Here is a 16,356-nt window from a genome sequence, read left to right on the forward strand (position 1 = left end):
AACATTTTTTGTCAGATCAGTGTCTAGAAACGTATTAGGACGGTTGACATGTGATCAAGATACGGTCACATGCAACAAATGTCACAGTATGTACACAGTATAAACATTGACTCAGTGAATCTATAGACTTAAAGATGAAACGGTCCTCGTATATTTTCAGGTTTACACCATTGATTTATCTTGAAATAAAAATTTGCGATAGACGTAATTTAAATGATCAGCATAATTATGATGCCAATTTTCACGTAGAATAGATGACTGCTCATATTCTCATCCTTAGGTGATGAAGAGATCAGAGTCGTTGCTTTGGGAAAGAACGGAAGTGGGAAAAGTGCAACAGGAAATAGTTTCCTTGGAATTTGGACATTTCTTTCGCTTTGTTCTGCTAAATCCGTTACAGAATATTGCCAATGTGATTCAGCTACAAGATTTGGAAAGAGGCTTGTTTATGTTGATACTCCTGGCTTTTTCGACATTGAAAAGCCGAACGAAATCATCCAGAAGGAGATAATCAAATGCATCGCACTAAGTTCCCCAGGGCCTCATGTATTTCTTTGGATAATTAGAGTCGACAGATTTACCCCTGAGGAGAAAGAGACTATTGACCTATACAGAAAGCTTTTTGGAGATGAATTTTACAGACATCTTATCGTTGTCTTTACTCATAAGGACGAGCTAGACAAAAGCGGGAAATCCCTTCAGCAGTTCATTTCTGAATCACCCTCTGAGCTGCAAAATGTCCTTAGAAAAAATAACAATATCAGCATCGCCATAGAGAATGGAGCGTCTCCGGAAGAGGTTGAGGTACAGATGAAGGAACTATTCACTCTAGTGACAGTTGTTGTCGGACTGAATGGGGGGAAGCATTACACTAACACCACGTATGAAAACATCGAGAAAAGACTCCTGGCCGAGGAGGAAAAGCAGAGGAAGTCACTCGTGAATAAGGTGACAAAGACTATAAACGACAAGACAAGAAGCATTGAGAAAAAAAGCAAAGATATTGGACAAGAAGAAGAGCTTCTGAGGGCTTTGGTTGGGAGTTTACACTCCAATACTGAAACCTCTTCCACAGAGGAGGCCCAATCAGTTGAAGCCAAGATTAACCAACTTGATAAAGAAAAAGAACATCTCAAATATGAGATCATTATGATGAAAGAAGAGATCAGACGTATCAAAAAAGAATCGAAGGAATGTCCACATAAACCAGGAAGTTTTAGAGAGAATGTTAGGAAAATGATTGAATCCGAGGAAGGTCAACTTGTTGTGAATTTTCTCAAGGAATACGGACCTGCCATCCTTAAATGGGGAATCGTCGCTTTGAAGGCCTGCCTGAAAAAGTAATTTCACGCATTTCCAATTCAATATGAAACAAGCGACAAACGAATTTAACTTTTAACGGTAGTGATTTAGTAAAAGAAGAATATTTAAAATGTCATGGTTGACTGACTTTAATATTAGGTTAATTTATTTCAAGGACAAAAACTTTCCTTCTGAATGACATTCCCTCCTAATGTTTCTTGTATACTTTGATGACTTGAATAAAAGGTTTTCACATGTACCCCTTAAGATGTTTTTTCTACGACATTTGTACCTTTGGATCACAAAATATACGTTGACTTTAATGACACAGCAAGTACACATGTATGATAATATTCATGTATCTAGTCAAACATAGCAAACACGTATATCTTCTCACCTCCTAAAAGTGCACGTGCAACTTCTCTTTCTCTTCAGCTCCTATAAAAACCTGCATCGAACGTTTCTGAAGCCACAATAGATGTTAAATGCATTTAGACAAACACTGTATTATGTGTAATCTTTCGTACAATGTTTTGTCAACTATTTTTCAGGTGTATAAACATTATAGGTAAAACAGATGATTGTCATAATCATACAAAATGTAAACGAAAACAGATGATGCAAACAACTTATAATTTGTTATAAGTTGTTTGCGCAATAATAATAATAATAATAATAATAATAATAATATGTGTATGAAAAATTAGCGGGTGTGAAAATTCAGTAAAAACAGTTGTACTGCTTATCACGTGTCTTGCTAACACCCTGGACATTGCTCCTTACATAAGAAACTCGTTTCCTTAGTTGTCTCCTAAATAATTCCATCACTTATGCAATTATGTATTAGTAAACATTATAGATGAAAATTAGATTTCCTGCTGTCCAAGATGCTTATTCTTAGTCAATATAAATCGGACGTTTTTACAAGCAATGCAAAATGTTTATATTAATTTTTATATATCTGTCCCGTCAACAAACGTAGTCACGAAGATGAAAGCGTTCTTAGGACTCTGATTCAGGAAGTCGTACGAACCGCTAAAATAATCACGCTGTCCGTCCATCAGTTGGTCCTTTAACATTTTTTTCCCCGTAAAATAATTTTACTGAAAATTATTGGATTTTAACCAAATATTGTAGTCAGTTATTTATTGATAAGGTATCAAAAGATTCGATATTTAGCTTTCTATGTCATAATTTAGCTCGAAATCCCCCTGCTCCTGTTGCCCGTCCTCCTGATGCGAGTTAACACAGCAGAACTTACAAAAACAATGGGTGGATTTCAATCAACGCTGGGATGCCGATATAGAATGATGAGGCCTTGAAATATCTGCAGTAGCTGCAAAACAGCATTTGCAGGACGTATGCCACCTGACCTCCTATCCTACTGATTCTGGTTTTTACAGCCTAATTTTCTTCCAAGAATGATTGATTTTGAAATAAGTCTGGCATTTTTTGCAAAGGAACGATCTATTGCAAGCGATTATTTTTCTGTGCATATGTTAAATTACATACATTTTCAAGATATTAACAAAAACATCACTCATCGTTATGTGATTACACCATTAAACTTGATATAGTTAAGCATTTATTTGCAATTCTTTGTCATAATTAACATACGAACCCCTCTCCTATTGTAACGACTCTATGGTCTGTAACTAACTTACAGAAAAGATAAAAAAAAAATAAATAAATAAAATCCAATAGATAATTATTTCCCTAGAATACAGTAACAGTTCTCTGGAACCATTGGAAAATCACTGATATCGAGTGACTGCTCGAAGATATGAACTATCGAACTATGTATAATTAATCTTATTAACATTAATTAGTGAGAGTTCCATGGATGTGTTCCCAAATAATAAAGTAAGTTCCTTCTCGGCAAAATTACCTTAGTCCATATAATTTGTTCGAGAAGCTCATTGGGAAGTGACTTTGGTAGAAATCATTCATCTCTCTCATGTCTGGAATGCTGATCCAACCACTTTTGTCGTAGAAATCCTCAAAAAACAAAATGCCGTCCATTACATTTTCTCCAGGTTTATTTGCTATTCTGGGTGGAAAAACAGCTCAGAAACAACAACAAGAACTGATTGTACAAATATTTTTAATCCCGTACTGAATTTAAAGAAGGACTGAATTTTTCTGATATCGTAGAATACAAGGCAGTTGGACCCTGTCGCTCCGTTGTTTAGATTAATTCCTTTCAAAGCGGATTTTGCCAAGGCTTCTTATGATGAAGGTGGAAACACAGCATCCGTAAGATCTTCCTGTTTGTAAATTGTGTTTTGACAGGGTGAATATTGGCATAAAAGGAGATCATGGGCAAAATATTGTATTATCCATTCGAAAAGTCGGTGTGAAACTACACTTTCGAGAACAATTCTCCTGTGAATTGTGACTGACGTGTCCTGTGTACAGAGGAGTAGCTCGACAACGAGGACATGGTTTGGGAGATATGTTAAAAACGGGATTTAGTACTCTAAGTAGTATATGGGGTCACCCTAGCGTCAAGTGGACTTACCATGCAAAAACAGTCGATTCACTCTGGCGTCAAGGGGAATTTAACATGGGAAATTTTAACATGGATGGAACTGTAGAGCGTCAAGGGGAATTGAACATGGAAATTGAACAGGACCGGTACTTTAACGTCAATGGGACTTTAACGTTAAAATATGGGGTTTGCACTTTGTCGTAAATGGAAATTGAACATGGGAATGTCACCTGGATATCAATGGGAATTGAACTTTGGGTGACGTCATGAGGTTTATAGGGTCAAAACATTTTATAGGGATTTTAATGTATTTGTAAGGACAAAGGGTAGATAGGGACAAACATACAAATACACATTTAAACACACAGAAAAGACGACAGAAATGTTCTAAAACAAACCTCACAGAGAGAATAATGGCTCAAAAAAGAAAAGTCTATTGTATGGGTTCAAAACATTTATTCAAGTATATACATGGGCTCTCTGGCCTGTGCTTTGGTCTAAGCACTATCCATTTAATACATAAACATTTCTACATCAAACAAACCTATTTACTAGTTATTTAGTTCTTGGCTCTAGTAAACCTGTTTACATTTAATGTTCATTTATAAGAAAAAGCTAACACAAAACAAGTAACATGCAATCAAATAGGACAAAGTTCATGTTTCTCTCTCTCTATTCGTCTCACACGTTGTTAAAAATCTGGTCAGCTAGCACTTGTGTCCCAGCGTAGATATTTCCCATCACTTAATCCGTTTCATTCATAAATCGGCTGTTATATCCATCGTGCTAGGTACACTTATCAGTAAGCAGATCAAGTGCAGTCATCGTCTTCTTCCCATGGAGGTACAATGTATACCATATGATGAATGGTTACTTTTCCTTCGTTGATGTCAAATTTTCCTCTCATCGACTGCACGTCTTCAATAGCCCTAAAAAGTTTGGACGAAGTTATTTCTGCAGGTGTGCTAAATCCGAGACATACAGGTGAGTTCAAACTGTCGCGATACATAGATAGGCTCAAACGACCTCGATCTTTGACTTGGCAATGACATTTGAGTTCCTCTAACAGTGAGTCAAGTAGGTCCGTAATGAAACCTGCTACTTCCTCGGCTGAAATGTCAGACGCGAAGTCTCTAAATTTCACCGTGTAGGTGTAAGTTGTCGTTCTAAATTTTCTTGAGGTCGCTGTCTGAGTCATTTAGATGCTAAAATACTCCTGTAGGTCTACTGAATCCTTTCCCTTCTTGGACGCACTTTGCTGTGACGGTATGGTAGTGAAAGAGGTCAGTGATGTTTGTTCCTTCTCTTTTTTCATCTGCGTAGAGTGATTCATCTTTCTCGTTGCTTGTCCTCGCAATGAAGTGTCGTTCTTGGAAGTCGTCCCTTTTTATACTGGGTGATATCAGTATGTCCATAAGGTAAAGTTTTGTGGTCTGGAAGTTTCACTAGCTGCACGTAGTTTGTCATGGCGTTAGTACATAAATGACTAAGATGTGTTACTGCATTGGTGATGTGATAGTGAGGCAAAGAATCACACCTGAGTTTCTCGTTGGACTTGAGTCTTACGCTCTATACTTGCTGTTTGAAGGGATTCATTTTTTCTCAATTGGTCTTAGTAGTGACAATGAACTGTTGGTCTTGGACGTTGTCCTTTTTTATATGCTGACCAATATTGATGTGACCGTACGGCAAAGTAAAGTGGTTGGGAAGTCGCACTCGCTTCTGGTACACGATTTGATAGACTTTTTCCAAGGGTCGACTGACGATGTGGTGAGTGGGTAAACGTACAATCTTGTTCGGCTGGTAGGTGGTCACTTTAAAGTTTGCATCCTCTCCAGACTGCAATGCTTCTTTCAATACGCCAAAGTTGACCACACGACTGGTACGATAATTCAGAGTGAATCCTTTCACTTTACACTCTGTGTGCACTTCTCCTTGTGGGTCCCGGTATTCGTAGCCGTAATTTTTAGGACCGCCACTCGCGAAACTTAGAATCTTGTCGTCAGGATGTTCGTCTGTCCAGGCTCCTAAACGGTCTCCTTCGATGTTAGGGTGTTGCTGACCCGGTCGATCGATGTAGATGCAACTGTCCGTGTCAAAGTACAGGACGCGATCCCCTAACAGTTCTAAAGCTTCGTACAATTTTAAGCGAGCATGAGCTGTCACGTAAGCCGCAATGATGACATTTCCAAAAGGGTCGTCTTGTACAAAGTCCAGATCTTCTTCGTAATTGACCAAGATCAAATTCTCTCGAACGACGTCCACGTGTTTCATGTATTTGGTTTTGTCGTGAATCATCTGGAAGTAGCGGGAAGGTTCTGTCAAATATTCCGTCTTGGGTAAACACGGTCGTTGTGCCATTTTACCCCACAAGCAATTTAACATCACTTTGGCAAACGATCGCCTGCCTTCGTTTTTCTCGATGTGGTCTAAAGTGATGCCTTCTTGTTCCCGGTATTTCTCTTTGAATTTTATTTGGTCTTCGGGAGTGTGACACCAGGAAGGATAGCCGCTGGCTTCTTGCTTCAGTTTCAAAAAGGCATCCACTTAGTCTGCGAAAATGCCTTTCTGAGTAGGGTCACCCTTGTGGTATTGTTGTGTCTTGGGAAAGTGGCAAATTTCGTACACTTCTAACAGTTGGTATCCCATGTCCATAGCTTTGAACAATTCTACGCTGACCCAGGTTCCCGTCAAGGCCCGTTCTTCCTGGGTGTGCTGACAAGGTTGGTCTTGGTTGCACGTTTCGGCACAAGTACGGCACAAAGGAAACATCAGTTTGCCTTGACAATGGTGAGGTAAGACGGGATGGTATAGGTTCGTGGGAGGCAAAACTTTACACTTGATCAAGCCTTCGTATTGTCGAATGTTTTTCAGGTCGATGTGTTCCGTTAACAATTGCGGGTGCCCTGTAGGAAAGCGACAATATTTGCACACGTAGGGATACAGCGAACACACGTCCAAGTATTTGATTTCTTCTCCTTTCTCTTCGTCGGCTTGGTACAGCAAACAGGTGGCATTGGTCCTTCCTCCGTACAAACTATCCCTCGGGTTCAACGGGTCCATGAACTGGTAACTTTCCACGACACGTTTAAACTCGGGATCGATTTTCAAACGGTGATCGTATTCGTGTTCCCACATTTCCACCACTTGGTATCCTTGCTGTTCTAACTTCAAGCGTCGCTGACAAGTGTCCTGGTACAGGTCTTCCATGGTCCGTTGTAAAAACTGATTTTTAGTGTCACGGTCAGGGTAGCAGACGGGACATCCGTGAAATAAGCAATCGTTAAACTCATACACGATCTTGGGGTTTTTTAAGTCCCAGCCATCGACCGAATACGTTCCGATGGTCCTTTCGCCTCCTCCGTTGCGGGCATGCTGAATCCATTTGCCTTCCTTGTCGCACAAGTAATGTAACCAGCGTAGGGCTTTGACCGAGTATTGACGCTTGACATAGTTGGTCGTTTGAGGACTGATGACAGCCACGGTCTTTTGTGGCACGAATCGTTGGCGGTACACTAAGGAACACGCTTTGGCAATGGTGCAAGCTTCTTTCAAAGGATCGACCCCTCCGTGTTCCATGAACAGTTCTCGAAATTTTCCACAGCAACGTCGTAAAATGTCCACGTCGGAACGACAATACTTTAACATTTCTTCCTGAAAGTCGAAGGGGTCAGAGGCATGAGCCTGGTACCAAGCGTAGAAATCTTCTCGTTGTTCGGTACGCATGTTGTCGGGGTCGTAATAGTGAGCCTCAGGCAAATGGGGTAGAACGGCATGTTGATTGGCTTCCGTATTGAAAAAGTGTGGAAAGTATCCTTTAGCCATTTCTGTCATTCCAAACGTTTTAGGCATTCGACTCAAAGGCATGGCCAAGTAACTCCTCGAATCTTTAAACTGCACTTGTCCCACTTGCATGAAAATGATTTTGGCTCCGTTCAATGTGACTTTAGGACGTTCGGTGCCATGTTCCGTATAGTACCTCAAAAGAAACTGTCCATCGTATCCGGAGAAATTGTGAGCCATCACCGTGGCATGGCGATGACAATCTCGGTAACGTTCGATGTCCTCTTTGCTCCATGTCTTGTCGATGGGGTCTAAGACCCATTTGGCAAAATCGTCTAGCGTCTTTGGTCCTCGAAAGATTTTTTCACGCCCTCCAGGAATTTTGCTGCAGTGACGGCAATAACTGAAGATAGGTTCTTGAATACACTTCTCGCACGCTCGATGAGCCACGCAGAAATTAGGAATGTGAATGCCAGTCTCTTGCATGCATTCGAAATCGAAAAAGATGAAATTGCCTTTCTTCTTGTGACCGTCCTCTTTCTCTGGTGGGGGTTGGTATTTTTGCACGTAACATTGGTGTTCCAAGTCTACGATGTGGTGACAAATGTGACATTTTTTCTTTCCTGAACATACGTGTGCCTTGACACTATTGGTACGTATGCCTTGTCCACATGCGGGGCACAATCTCAGCAGTTGACAAGCGCATTTCTTCTGTGAACCTTGCGTCTTCAAATGTTGTTGGTAACAGGTAGGGCTGACAAACGTGCGCAGACAAGTTGAACAAGGCACTGGTTCTTCGCTCAGACAGGGTTGAGAGGCCAAACATCCTGAGCATATCCATCCACAATGTTTGTGTTGCTCTCGATTATTATAACCATAGTCACATTTCTCACAATAATAAACATATCCCAGGAATCCAGTGATACTGGTAATGGTATCGAAATGTTCATCGTGATGATAAAGGTGAATGTATTTTCCGTCCTTAAAATGTTGGCCTCGAAACAACAGAGGCCCGCGCATTTCTTGAGGGTGCACTTTCAAGGTGTAGCGTGGAGCTAGGATATCTTGCAATTTTTGCATCTCAGGAATGCCACAGGGTGTGTCTTTGGACAGTCCGGCTTGTTGTAACAGGAGTTCTGCTTCATTTCGTTGTTTGGCTCGGTCGGATTGTTGAATAGTTTTCCAGGTTCTTTTCCATTCTACCGTGTCGTTCTTGTTGGCATAGGTTCGTCCCACCACGATGGCACGGGCTAAACACATCTGGTCATGAGGGTTGTTAATTCGGACGAGACTTGTTTTGGTGTTGCGAAGGTCGTCCACCAATAAGACCTTTTTGCGTCCTGTCCCTTGAGGAAGAGAGACGTGAGCCATTTTCAGTGTGGCTTTACCATCGGTGATGTCAAACTTGTCATTGGATTGTTGCACCTGTTGTATCTTGTCCATGACTTTGGAAAGGGTCAGTTCTGCGGGTCTGCTAAACTCGATCCAAACAGGGGATTTCAAGCTGTCGTGTTGTATGGATAGTGTCAAGCGATCGTCTTCTTTGGGTTGACATTGTCGCTTGAGTGTGGTGAGCAAAGAATCCCACATCTCGGTGATGAACCCTTCTGCTTTCTCCAACGGTACGTCGGACTTGAAATCTTTAAACTTCACCGTGTAGGTGTAAGCCGTGGTTCTAAATTTTCTAGAGGAGCGCTTTTCCGTCTCTCGAATGTGATAGTACTTTTCAGGGTTGACTGGTGAACTTTGGTTTGGAGTAGACTCTCTCTGTCTGGTCGCAGACGTGGAAGGTGTTTGTTCAGGTTCGCTCATGTCTTCTATTTGAGCGAACACTTCTTTTCGTGTGTGAGGCGATACGTCACTTCGCTGCCTCTTACGTTCTTCTTCTCTCTCACTGAAATCGTGCGATCGTTTCATCTCGATTGCTGATTCAGAAATGATTTAACCAAGTTCATTCTTTCCATATATACCCTCTCTACCTCTCGTTGTGACAATGACTTGGTATATTTCACAAGGCAAGTGAAAGCCAAGCATATAGGAACCCAACGACAGCGTTGCGTCTTAAACACCTCATGCATCTTGACGACCCTTCGATTCAAACCCTACCACGAAAGAAAATAGTTGCAAGAAAAATAAAACAGACAGTTGGTGTCTTCAAGAGAGCTAGAGACGGCACTGTGTCGCTGGGACACGTACGTACGTACTCCAGAAAACTACGCTACTCGACAACGTGAGTGTGCTTGTCAAAATGTTTGAATAAGATTAAAAATGTTTGTCAGTTTCAAAACGCGAACCAGTACTGTGTCCGTTTAAAATTTGATGTGGCAAGAAGAAATGGTACAATACGCAACAAAGGGTTTGTACGTTTACACTCCAATCTGTCTGTACTGCAATGGTAACAGCGCTCTTGCGTTGGCATTATTTTGCCACACTACCTTAAAAAAAAACCCAATGCATCACTCATCATAAACGATTTCATTGGCTATACTTATTTTCTTACCGCTTTCGCTTCGAATTGACTTCAGTGCCTTTTTGCACAGCGACAAGATCGGACGTGTTTTTTTTTTATTCTGCGGCTGGTCGCTACACTACTGTCAACAAGCCCTGAATTTACAACCAAACAATGTGTTACACATTGTAAGTGACTTCATTGGCTAACCGATATTTTACAATTCTGTCTCTATTGATGTGAGTGTGCTTGTCAAAATGTTTGAGTAAGATTAAAAATGTTTGTCAGTTTCAAAACGCGAACCAGTACTGTGGCCGTTTAATATTTGACGTGGCAAGAAGAAATGGTACAATACGCAACAAAGGGTTTGTACGTTTACACTCCAATCTGTCTGCACTGCAATGGTAATAGCACACTTGCGTTGGTATTATTTTGCCACACTACCTTTAATAAAACCCCAATGCATCACTCATCATAAACGATTTCATTGGCTATACTTATTTTCTTACCGCTTTCGCTTCGAATTGACCTCAGTACCTTTTCGCACAGCGACAAGATCGGACGTGTTTTTTTATTCTGCGGCTGGTCGCTACTCTACATGCCCTGAATTTACAATCAAACAATGTGTTACACATTGTAAGTGACTTCATTGGTCAGTCGATATTTTCCACCGCCTTAGCTTCAAATTGGTTTCACTTGTTATTCGCACCGTGAGATGATCAGACACGTTTTTCTGTACCTGACCATTAGTCACTTCACAAACAATAAAACTAAAACACAAATGATCACGCCATGAGCGGCTCATGGAAATTATGTTAGTCATGTTACGAAATATAGCACGACTTGTTTGGATGTACTTTTCTGTGGTCACTCTTTAATTACATGCGTCTTCAGTTCACTTTTGTGATATTTTTTGTAAAGGGTGTATTTTTTTCTATGGATGTGATTGTGTTATGTTCTATATGTTCTTTTATGTTTTCAGTGATTTTACTTTATATCTATATTTTAATTTAGATGTATAGACTATGTAGTCTGAAATAAAGAATTCTTATCTTATCTTATGTAAATGGAATGAGTGTTTCTTTGAAACTTTCATAAGGAAAATGTGCCATAAAAACAAACGTACGTGTCGTCATATTTTTAAAGTAGGAATACATGATCTCTCTCTCTCTCTCTCTCATTGTAGTTTTGAATTATACCCTAATGGAATATGTTCCCGTTTGAAGATACCTCTCCAAAATTGTGATCAGTAGTCACCATAATTACGTGAACTGTTCGTCATGTCATTTTTTTCAAAAGTTTACACTCTAAAAAATTGTAGAACGATTTTTTTTCTTCCATCAGTAAATCTTTGTATGAAATAAAAGTTTGCACAATTCTGGTATCTTAACTTTATCCGGTTTTGGAACTGCAATATGTCACGCAATTTTTTTCTTTTAACGTTAGATTTACAGTTTTTCAGATAAAAGACAATCACACGGCTTTTTTAAGAATGAAACAAATGACATTGCACTGTATAACCCTGCCTATGGTTAACTCTGAATTCTAAAGTCAAAACATGGGTTCAGCAAAAAATGTAACAATGTTCGTCCTATCCTCAGTGTAAACTGAGAGAATATATTATTTTTATCTGATTAGTGTTGAAACCATCTTTGATATTCTTCAGCTATAATAAAATTTTCAAATTAGCTGCTGTAGTGGGCACATTTTACATCAAATTGGCACCATTCTCATTTAGGATCAAGTTGAAATAATTTGATAAATATCTTGAATTCCAGGAAATTCTCTTCACCCAGTAGCATCAGCCTCTTTAAGGGATGTATTATTATTATTATTATTATTTCTAATTTATTTGAAGTGCATAGAAAACACAGCGGATTAGTAGATTTATTTCAGGTCATAACCTGTGTGTCTGAAATCGACAAGACATGCTCAAACATGTTTTTAAAAACCTTGAGGCAAGATAATGGCATGCCATCACAATTAATGCCTACATTTTGGAAGTGTTGTCTGATTGAAAGCAGTTTAAGTAGTGCTGATTTGATGGTTCACTGCTGATTTGATGGGTCACTATCACAAATCCCCACTCTTCCCCCCTCCCATTACCAACCAGTTTTCTGTTCCACTATTCCCCATACCTGCCATAACATGTGTCACATAATAAACATAATTTTTGTACTCCCAAACCCTGTAACACTATTGTGTTTTGAAGAACATGATTTTTTTCCCACAATTTTACGAAAAAATAAAAACTACGTAATCAGATTTTTGACTACCACTCAATGTGACACAAACCTGTAGTTTGTATAAACAGTGAGTAAACATTGCTGCTTGGAGCCCATGTAAAACTATCTTAAGTGCAGTTTGTACAACAAATCATCATAGATTCAGGAAAAGGGAAGGTGTTTACACATAAACAAACATGATTTCACAGATTAATTGGTTTGACAACAGCTAGCCTAGGTGAGGCCTTATTAAATCCTTTGAAGAGTCTTAGAAACCCCATTAAGCTAATTTGCGTAAGTGGAACAACACAATTCATGTTTGAAGTTACCTAGATCGAGGAGATGCCTGATAAAGAACAAAAGTCATTACACGTGATAAACACCATTATTAAAGATTATGTGGCAAACTCATGATAGTCAGAAAAATTTCCTTCATTTATATTAATGCAAAACATAATTATATTGGTAGTCAGAATGGTGTACAAGTGTGATCCATTTTTGAAAGCAAAATTTGAAAATGCAGCTATAATTCGTGAAAGGATGAGCAGTCTTTGAAGTGAGCAAAGCCCATCAGAACTAAATTTCAGAACTCCAGAATGGAGTTTGACTTTATAAAATGCAGCAGCAAGGGGGAGCATTTTATTTTTATTACACACTGCAAACACTATGTTGACATCAGGCATTCAGATGTGTATAACATCTGTGGAGATAGCAACACTATCCAGAATAATTGATCCTCCTTCACAGCAATACAGATGCAGAAAGATAATATTTAATGAAGAGAAAAATTAAGATCTCAAGGGAACTTTGAACAACGTTACCATTTAGTCTCTGGTGAGTGCCAGCTTGAACTATTATGGTACAGTGCGTTACCTTTAACCTCACCTCCCTTCTCCACTGAACTATTGAGAGCAGCATAGTCTGCATCTAATTAAGAAAATCTACCAGTCTACAGTGGGTTTCAAAGAGTGAAACTTGGCATATTTTATTTATTTAATGTCTATCTGGTTGTGATTATGTGAGTGTTGGCAAATGATTGTGTGTGTATGTGGTGATGGTATTGGACTATGCTCAGTCTACCAACTAGTTTTTGTTTGTAAGTGTATTGAATGTTTCAGAGAAAACAGATGTTCCTTTGTATTTTTTTTTATCAAACTTGAATTTCCAATAATTTCCATAAGCTTATATGAAAAGATAAATATATTCTCAATTGGACAAGATCATTTTTTAGGGTATGTGCACCAACCTCCATTGGGACCTCAAAACAAGCTCTTTGAATATCCAAAATTGCCCAACACTGTTAGGAAATTTTGAAGGTATGCCCAATGAAAAGATGAGCTTTCCAGTGATCATGATTTGGTGATGTCCAATAATAAAAAAAATAGCAGTTAAAAAGGTAGAAATATTCTAGGAAGCTCGGTGGGAGGAGGGTGCGGATGAACAAGGGTTGCACTAAAAATTTGAAAACAGTCAATCTAAATCCCCATAGGAAAGTCACTAAGTTTGAAAGTCGAAAAACAGACAGAAGTTTGAGCAGTTACGAATATCGCAAGAACCTTCATTTCCTGCCCATGTCAGCATGGTTTAGTTACCTCTTTTTTTAAACCCTCCATCTCTGAATGATGTTATTAGCAGAATTCCTGAAATCATTAAAAAATTAATCTAATTACAATTCCCCATACAAAAATCACCAACATGTACGTGGTATTATCAGGAACAGTAACATGGTCATGGCAAAATAAAAGTCTAAAATACACCACAACAGTTACTGGTGTTTATCGATTATCTGTGTTTAGTAGTGCAAAATTTGAGATATTTACTATGTATCCATGGTGGCATGAGACTGATAAGTTTTCTGGAATAGATTATATTGTGTTAAATAACAACGACGAAGAAATATTTATCTTGGAAGCATCTGATAAAGCTTTAAACAGCGCAACCTTTTGGTGGTGTTTGGTTGGGGGATATAGCTACTGCTAATTGCTATATCTGTTGCTCTGTCCATCCTTCTGTCTGCCATTCCATCGAGAGTTTTGTTTTATAGCATAAATCTCAAAATTGGGCACTCTCAGGACAAGTCTTTACACAAACTAGGGTGGATTGTCATCACTAGATTATTTTTGTTTTACTTGGTCCCATTGGCTAGTGAGCTGATCAAGTTAAAATTTAATGTGTAAACACTCAAAGATCTTTTGATTTGTTGCCCATGATGTTATGGTGATGTGCTGTATTTTGTTTCCCACTTTGATCTCCACCCACAAAACTCCAGTGACTATGAGGCTAACTGTGAACATGTTAAATACATTGGTATAGTTTAAGGAAAATGAAAATGAAAAGCATAATCAGCAGAGAAGAAAAAACATTTTATGCATTGTTTACCATTAACATTTTGAGTGCCTTACAGCTTGCATAGAAATTAACTAACTACTAAAAATCTGCAACCTGATGGGAAGATACTCACCTAATTTGGTTGCTGTACCTTGAATGGTAAAAACATGTTTGCATTTACAAGAAATTTGATTGACCAATCATTGTAGAGATGTACACTGAAATCAAACTTACCCGTAGATAGTCACTTTTTTCCAAAAAGCAGCAATAATAATATTTATAAGGGAAGATATTTACAGATTTTAGAACATTAAATCAAGTGATATTTATAAGCTGGGACAATTTACAAATAGAACATTAAATCCAGTTCAATGTTATTTATGGGTATATTATATGTTTATATTTTTTGTATTACTAATGAATAAAATGCCTGGGTCACTTCATACAGAACATTACAACCAGTTAAATTTATAACTTGAAACACTAAAAAGATTTTATTGTATTACCTATTATGAGTAATAAAAGAATATTAATGAACTATTAAAACTAGTATAAATGGGCATGACAACATATTAAAAAAATTCTCTTGTCATTTCTCTCAACTGCCTATCTTCATCTAACCAAAACAGCACAGAATAATCATCAATTTCTCTTTGGCGTAATAATAATTAAATTCAAAATTCACCTACTACAACAACCTGGATCCAGTCAACTCCACCAAGGACAACAGATGACGGCCTTCCTGTGCCTTCCCTCCCTTGCCACGACCAGTCTCCAAATAAATGTCCTACAAATTCAATAGAGTGAGTGAAGGTACTATTCCCACTCAAAATTTCAAGCAAATAGAAAACAGAGAAAATTAATTAGTATCATGAGTGCATGGGTCCATTCTCTCTCATGAAACAGCTCTCCAGTCAGACTGTTATAGGGCCCATGGCTGAAGGCTAAATTATCAGTGTACCTTGTACACATAAATGCCTGGGGGTTGAGGCTTTCTTTCCTTCCCCCAGGACTAGTGGCACATGCATGTTGGTGCGCACGCCACTTAAAATAAGCAAGCAAGCTATGCAGATAAAAATAAAATAGAGTTAAGTATATTGATATTCTGTTGACTTAGTTCCTTGTCAGAAGAAATTAGTCATTATTAAAGTGTCTTGATAGTCCTTAGATATTTACGGTTCTGAAAGATCTGGAAATCTGCTGACTAATATTTTGGGCTGCCACTAAATTTCCATGGTCAAAAGTTGTTTTTGCTTTATTTTGCTGTATTCTTTACACTGACATTTTTTCACTGTTTCAAGTCATGAAATTTAAGCACTGTGGTAAATAATAATTGCTTCGCTATGGTAAATATTAATCTTGAATGAAATATGAAATAGAATTTGCTATATGATTACATATTTTGCATTAATTGCAGGTGTGTTTATATTTTTATTTATCATAAATTCAGTGCTGTTTATTGAATTGTATGCATTTTTTTAAAATTACAGCACACTTTAAATAAGACAAGTTCGAAAGTAATACTTCTGTTCATTTAATTCTAAAGAAGATGGAAACTTCCTAAATGTATTTCAAATAAGCAAAAACCAGAGCCATGAAATGTTACACACTAAGTCATGGAAGTGATGATTAGAAGTGATAAATGCAAATGTGTCAATGGAATGCAGAGTGAAGGCAGACTAGATGCACATAAAGTGAAAATGAAATTCAAGTGAAATGCAGATATGGTAATGTTAGCCATTTCAGGGTTTCTGTGAATATGTGTACTGTTTCAACGT

The 16,356-nt window shown here is 38.4% G+C and overlaps 2 protein-coding genes across 2 annotated transcripts in view; both read left to right on the plus strand.

Moving 5' to 3' along the window:
* The window catches only part of LOC149793625 (uncharacterized), a 78,896-nt gene extending 77,335 nt beyond the window's left edge, over nucleotides 1–1,561 (plus strand). The window contains exon 9 of the mRNA XM_089969024.1: nucleotides 281–1,561. Within this exon, the coding sequence (XP_089825150.1) occupies nucleotides 281–1,344 (1,064 nt within the window). The 3' untranslated portion in view covers nucleotides 1,345–1,561. The remainder of the gene's footprint in view (nucleotides 1–280) is intronic.
* A 14,633-nt stretch (nucleotides 1,562–16,194) lies between these two features.
* Nucleotides 16,195–16,356, plus strand: part of LOC149793627 (uncharacterized) — a 90,564-nt gene continuing 90,402 nt past the window's right edge. The window contains exon 1 of the mRNA XM_089969025.1: nucleotides 16,195–16,272. Coding sequence (XP_089825151.1) covers nucleotides 16,195–16,272 — 78 coding nt within the window. The remainder of the gene's footprint in view (nucleotides 16,273–16,356) is intronic.

The sequence above is a fragment of the Sinohyriopsis cumingii genome, chromosome 8 (assembly GCF_028554795.1).
Source record: "Sinohyriopsis cumingii isolate HCF-2022 chromosome 8, ASM2855479v2, whole genome shotgun sequence".
NCBI classification, from domain to species: Eukaryota; Metazoa; Mollusca; class Bivalvia; order Unionida; family Unionidae; genus Sinohyriopsis; species Sinohyriopsis cumingii.